At 56.6% G+C, this 6,526-nt stretch overlaps 3 protein-coding genes across 3 annotated transcripts; 1 reads left to right on the plus strand and 2 right to left on the minus strand.

The window, feature by feature from the left end:
- Nucleotides 1-8: 8 nt before the first annotated feature.
- SDRG_17276 (hypothetical protein) lies at nucleotides 9-416 on the minus strand (the record flags this gene model as incomplete). Its single annotated transcript, XM_008623516.1, has 1 exon — nucleotides 9-416. A coding segment is annotated over one exon (408 nt), but the record flags the coding sequence as incomplete, so codon positions are not given.
- A 729-nt stretch (nucleotides 417-1,145) lies between these two features.
- On the minus strand, nucleotides 1,146-2,143 carry SDRG_17277 (hypothetical protein; the record flags this gene model as incomplete). Its single annotated transcript, XM_008623517.1, has 2 exons — nucleotides 1,146-1,173; nucleotides 1,332-2,143. The coding sequence occupies 2 exons, from the start codon at nucleotides 2,141-2,143 to the stop codon at nucleotides 1,146-1,148; spliced, it is 840 nt and encodes a 279-aa protein (XP_008621739.1).
- A 2,503-nt stretch (nucleotides 2,144-4,646) lies between these two features.
- SDRG_17278 (hypothetical protein) lies at nucleotides 4,647-6,516 on the plus strand (the record flags this gene model as incomplete). The annotated part of the gene is made up of 2 exons (XM_008623518.1): nucleotides 4,647-5,930; nucleotides 5,974-6,516. Coding segments are annotated over exons 1-2 (1,809 nt in total), but the record flags the coding sequence as incomplete, so codon positions are not given.
- Nucleotides 6,517-6,526: the final 10 nt, after the last annotated feature.

The raw sequence follows: 6,526 nt of genomic DNA on the forward strand, positions 1-6,526 counted from the left end.
GCTGTCACTGGCGCGGCCGTCACTGGCGCGGCCGTCGCCGGTTTGCTTGTGGCCGGTGCGGCCGACGTACCGGGGATGATCGTTGCGGCGAATTGCTCAAACGTCACGCCTTGGTAGCCCGTCGAGCACGAGAGCGAGCTCGTGCCGATTTGGTACAAGTTGAAGAGCGTTCGGCAGTTGGCGCTCTTTAGAAACGCAGTCACTTGCGCTGGTGTCGTCGACGATGAGAGAAACTTGCCAGCGAGCAGGTCAGCCCGCGTGTAGCCCATGTCGGCGGCGCAGAGCTGAATGTCGATGGTGATCGCGGTCGAGTACGGTGCAAGCGCGGCGGTGGTCTCGGCGTCCGTGCACGTTGCCGCATCCACGCTTGGCAAGAGACTTAGCACTGCGAGCCAACGATAGCTATACCAATGCATGGCTCGCTCAAAGAAAAAGTGCACTTCGATCTTGGTGCGACTGCATCTTCAACAAGTAGCTGGTTGCTGTCGGCTGTGACCGCGCGCATGGATTGGCTGAAAAGATCGATTTCGTGTCGTCGGATTGGTGGAAGGCGAGCAAATCGACTCCAATTGGGCTCCGTGGTCAGTGGTGCGTCCAGTGGAAGTGGTGAAGTGTCGACATGTGGCACATATTGACCGCTGCCATGGTGACTTGTGTGAGCAATACAATATATATATCGCAGTGTTTATGTTTGACTAGTCCAACCGTCCATGTTATTGCAAGCCAGAGCCAGAGCTGTGCTTGGTGCGAGAGAGGTGGACACACCAGCAGACCACAATCGGAGCTGGCACGATACGATGTATAATAGCAATCCATATCACTTGGAGAGGGGGCAAAGCTTCGAGGCGCGACGAACTTCTTCGACACCAGCCTTTGCAAGGGTGTTGGCAAAGTTAGCATCGTCGGAAGATTCTCACGGGTCGTCTAATGGCTCCAGTGCAGCTAGAGGGCACCGCACTGCCTTGTTGCCTTCGCCACCACCCACCTCCGTGGTGTCGTGGGCAATTGCCAGGGGCGCAAGCGTGCACCGGCGACTCCAAAGGAGCTAGAGCCGCCCACGAATCTGCGCGACGTTTGCCAGTCTCTCTGTAGGAAACGTGTATTGGACCCGAAAGGATAACGCAAAACACGCTCATAGCGTCCTACTACATAGCGTCGTCGTCCTGGAATTCCCTGAACTATTAGTATAATACCTCGTGGAAGAAATTGAAAAGAAAATAAAGTTTACATTTGTTCTCGCCGTGGGCAACTAGCTCACACAACCCCATGTCGCTGCGAAAAGGACTGCAAGACCGAGTAGAGCGCTCGTTGGCCGTCGGGCGGCGGCCGACTGCGCGACTGGTCGAGGCGCCTCGGTCGTGCTCGTGCTCGTGCGTGGCGCGTCCGTTGGGCTTCGAGACGCTGGCGACGTCGTTGACGGGATGTTGCGTTCGTAAAAGCGCTGCGCGTACTCGGTAAACGTCCAGGTGCTAATCTCGCGTGTCGTAAACGCCAGCGCACCGTCGTACATGACGCAAGGCGGCGTGATCGCACCCCACGCCTTCTTCTCGACCGCGACGACCGCCGCACAGTCGGAACTGGCTAAAAACGCTGCAAATTGCGTATCGGTGATCTTGTGCTTGAGCGTATTGTTGTAGAGGTACGCGACTGGGATGTCGCCCATGTCGATCGCGCAGCGCGACTGGAACCGGGATCGCTCGGGCTCGATGGCGGCAAAGGCCGTCATGGTGCTGTTGTCGGTGCAGTTGGCTGTACCGGGCTTGGCTGTCGTCGGCGTCGGTGTCGCACCACTGGCCGGCAGCAGCGTCGCGGCGTACTGCTCGAATGTGACGCCTTGGTAGCCGGTCGTGCATCCCATGTTGCTCGTGGCTTTTTGATACAAAACAAAGAGCGCGCGGCAGTTGGTGCTCTTGAGAAAGGCCGACACGCGCGCCGGCGTCGTCGTCGACGACGAGAAAAAGTCGCCGTTGGCCATCGCCGCTGTCGAGTAGCCGACGTCGTTGCCACAGAGCGCGAGGTTGAGCGCGAGCTCGGCCTTGTACGGCACAAGCGCCGCCGTCGTCTCGTCGTCGGTGCAGGCGGCCGCGTCGATGACCTGCGCGGTGCTCAACAGGGTCAAGCACAGCAGAGCCAACCAACGCATGGGTGTCAGAGCGCGAATGTGGATCTGGCATTGCCCATTCCCGCCAGACCCAGCTACTTGTTGAAGTTGCCATTGGCTGTGATGGCATGGGATTGGCTAAAAACAACGAAAAGGAACCGATTCGTCGGATTTGATTGGTGGATTTGTACAGTCCTGTGGACAACGAGATACCGGTATGGACAATGCTGTTCACGACATTCAATGGTTTGGTTAAAGTATTGCAAAAACACTCGAAACGAGCGGCGATGGACTTGATCACCACCGAGAGTTATAGATACCACTGTGTGCAGTAACTGAGCAGCAAACGCGGATGAGACGCTTCGACGCGCGATGGAATTTTGTTCCATTTTGGCTCCATTCGTGGCTGATGTCGAGGTTTAGAGCTGCGTTTATGAAATAGCTAGTTCTGGGGCCTTCCTCGTTTGGTAGCATTCAGCAGCAGCAGTGCCCCGCAGCGCCTAGCTTGAACAAAGTGCCGAATGTCGACCACGATTCGGCAGCCCAGACGTGGCATATGCCAATTGAAAGCTGTGAGGTGGCCATACAATTTTCTCATCATAAAAAAGATTTTACAAAATAATGCAGGCTGCGCCTTTTTCTTCATTTTTAGCCAATCCACGATCGGTTGAAATGCCACGGCGCGGGCGCTGACGCTGGAAACAGCGGCGATCGCGTCTGAAAATGAAATCGCCCAAGCTTTGACAGGCGATAGAAGACGCTTAGAGGACCTCTTCGCGCCATGTCCTGTCCTTGTGCGAGAGCTACAGCCTGAGAAATCAACCGTTTTGTTGAATATGGCATGCGCCATATTTCGCCACTAATAGCCACATTTTGTCGCTGATGCGAGAATTCCAACCGCCGACTTGCCACGTGGTCACGCCGCCGATGGACGGTCCGATCGCGTGGCTGCAGCCCGAGCGCGCGCCGCGTCCTGTGCTTCGCGAACGCGCCCGAGATGGTGCATGGCTTCTTGCGCACGCTGGCGCTGCACAGCCTCGACGCTGGCCGCGCTCGCCGAGCTCGTGGGCTTCCTGCCACTACGTGACTACTGGCCCACGCTGCACCTGCGCACGTGATGCTGTCGCGCACGCCCGAGCGCGTCACGGGCACGCCGCTGCTTTACGATACAGTACACGTGTACGACCGCCGCCATGTACACCCTTTGACACGCGCAACCTCGTGCGTCCCGAGCTGCCGCGAAGCGTCTCGCTGCACTTGCAGGTCACAACAGCGCCACCGGATGGGCGCGACGACGCCGCTCTTGTCAGACGTCCATCTGCACCAGGTGGAGCTCCAGCTGCTTCCGGTCGCGAGCGTACACCATGTGGCGCTATGGCTTGGATCTCGGCAGATGATGCTACGGTCCATCGATCCCGAGGCGCTGCTTGTGACGATGGCGATCTCGACACTCGCGAGGGTCAACACGACTATGTTAGCGCAAGCCCTTTTCGACGGTACACTGCGTCATCTCGAGCTCAGCTGCCAGTAGCGCCGACTCTTCAGCTTTTGCACAATACGGCGCTAACGCCACTCTGTATCAGCTCCGGACGTCGCACGTGAACCGTTGACGGACTGCAAGCGCTGCGCCAGCTCGATGCGCTCAACCTCTTGGCCCTGGCCGCACGGACACGCCCACGACAACGGTTTGGCGTCTCGCCGAGCTCCAACGGCCTTGGTCGCCGTACACGACCTAGTTCTTGGCCCAGGACCCCGAGATGGCCTCTGTGCCTTAACGCCCAAGTGCAGATGCGGCTCCGTGTCCTGCATCTCCAGACCGTTGCAAAATACATGGAGCTCGGGACGCTTTCGAGGCCGCGACATGCACGGCGTCTTCCTGCTGCTGCAGCTGTCCGCAGTCGCGCCTTGACGTGGGTGGCCCATGCAATCGAAGCGTTAACGTCACGATCAACGGAGGCAGCTCGGAAATTCCATTGTGAATACATTAATTACACGATATATATACCATGGGTTTGCTGTACACAGAAAAAAGACTCGCGGAGTTGCTACGTTTTGCACGATGCAGACTCTAGTAGATCTCTCGGGACGGGTATACTACTTGGTCTATGAGCGAGGATCCATCGACCATCGACCATCGATGTCGCTACGTTAAAAGTTGCATTTTGCAGACAATTCTACTTTGAAAATGCCGACTTGGCCGGTCTAGCCCAACGGCGGTTGATGCGACCGGTCAAAATGGCGCCCGCGCTCCGTCGTTGCAGGGTTTTACGCGGAAACGACGCTGAGAGTGCATCGATCGACACGCCCGAGCGCGGCGTTCGAGGCAGCTGGATCATCCATTCTGGCAGGAATACACTCCCATTATCGACCCCAACCGAGAGCATACGACTTGTCAATCTCCCAAACACGACCCGCGACGAGATGAACGACGGAAGTAGATGTGTACTTGGATAGTACGCCTATCCAAAACTGGATACTGTACTATCCAAAACCACGAAACCGATCCGTTGGAAACGCGCCGGTTGGCACTTGCTAAATCCATCGGCGCGAAACGAGGCCAGCTATGGTACCGCTGGCGCCAAATGGGCCGACGTCGTATGTGGTTCAAGTCAAGCCGCCGCGCGCGCGTGTGGCCAAGCTTTTGCGACACTTTGATATGCTCCTCGGGCTTGTTGTTATTCTGCTTGTCGCGATCGATAGCGTCACCAACAACTGGGCCATCAACGACTACATCGGGGACGCCTATGCGTTCTTGACGCCCCTCGCGACCGTCTCGCATGCATCCGACCTCACGGCGCAGTATAGCTTTCCAGTCGCCAGCGGGTTGGACGATGTGTCCAAAATCGGGTTTTGGATGATCAACCATACGGTCCACGCGATGGTGACCAAGAGCCCGGATGTCTACTTCATCTCGGTCGGGTCGTTTCCGCTCTCAGCCAGCATCGATCAGTGCAAGATGCTGGTGGCCACGTACCCCTTTGATATGGCCGCATCGTCAACAGCGTACCTCGGTGTCGCGTCCAACACCGTGACGTATTACAAGGGCAGTGCGCTCTCGCATTTGTTTACGACCGAGATGAGAGCCAATGCAAGCATGCAAGACGATACGCTCCAGAGTCTCGGGTACGCACCCGGTCGCACCGGCACCGACATGCGTCTCACAACGGGTGTTTCGGTCGCCAACCATTCACGCCTCCAGTCGACGCGGATTGGATTTTTCAAGCTATTTCCAAAAAGCTTTTGCACCGGGTGCAGTCCGATTCCCGAGCTCGGGTTTGGCCATTGTCGCGCGACCATGGTCTACAACGACGCGGCCAAGACACTGCAGCTTGTCAGCAGTGTCAACGACGTCGGGTCGGTCTACAAGGTCGGGTTGCTCTTGCCGCAGTCGGCCTTTTCGTCGGCGTCCCACTATGTGAAAGCGGTTGCGATTGTGTTTGCTGTTGGCGGCTACTTGGCGAGCCGCCGCACGGTGCAATGGGCCGATTTCGAGAGTTTGAAACTCGACTCGATTTTTTCGAAAATTTTGCGCACGATTTCGCCAAAGTACTTTCCGTACCCGAGTTTGGCGCTGCGGTTTGACATGTTTTGCTACAATTCCGACATTTTCGTGTTTCTCTTTGCGATTGGCGTACTCCTCGACATGAGCAACTGCCTCTATTTTTTGCGTATCATGAATTTGTACAATGCGGACGCGCCGTCGTTTCGATACCTTGTGCAAACGTATGCTCTCACGATGCGCTTTCTGTGGATCAACTGCGCAGCGCTCAAAGTGCTCAAACTGATCTGGAATCTCGTTTCGACATCGTCCTACAACGGCGAAAGCACGGTAGTTTGTTCTGTGCGAAGTTGGGAACAATTATTTGGTGTAGATCATGCGCTACCTCAACCTCACAAGTGTCACGTCGCTGTACGCGAGTGCGATTATGCTCGTGTACGTCCCGCCGTACATTGAGTACACCAACAGCGTCACCCACGACCTTAACCAGAAGACGCAGCCCCTCGATGAGATTCATGTGGTCGCCTTTGAGAGCTTTTACCTCCGCGCCGTCCCCGCAGTCTTGGTGCTCTTCGCCATCAACCTCGCCGTCATTCTGGCGGCCGACCACCTGCTCTACTACAAGTCGTGGCAACTTGTCGTTAAAAACTCGCTCGCGCGCCAAGCCATCTTCAACAGCAGCTCCATCTTGTGCGACTACCTCAGCGGTATCGAGCCCGACCATAGCGCCGGCAGCAAGGGCTCGATCCTCATCTGCAAGGCGCGCCGCCTCAGTACGCTACAGTGGTTCTTTATGAACCATGTGACATGCTTTGGGCTCCCCGAGAAGGAGCTCCGCGCGAAAAAGAAGATGCTGCAAACATCGTCAATCACGACGACGACAACAGACGATTTAACAAGCGTCAAGTGCATGGTCGTGCAAGACA

This window comes from Saprolegnia diclina (genome assembly GCF_000281045.1).
Source record: "Saprolegnia diclina VS20 unplaced genomic scaffold supercont1.241, whole genome shotgun sequence".
Classification (NCBI taxonomy): domain Eukaryota; phylum Oomycota; class Saprolegniomycetes; order Saprolegniales; family Saprolegniaceae; genus Saprolegnia; species Saprolegnia diclina.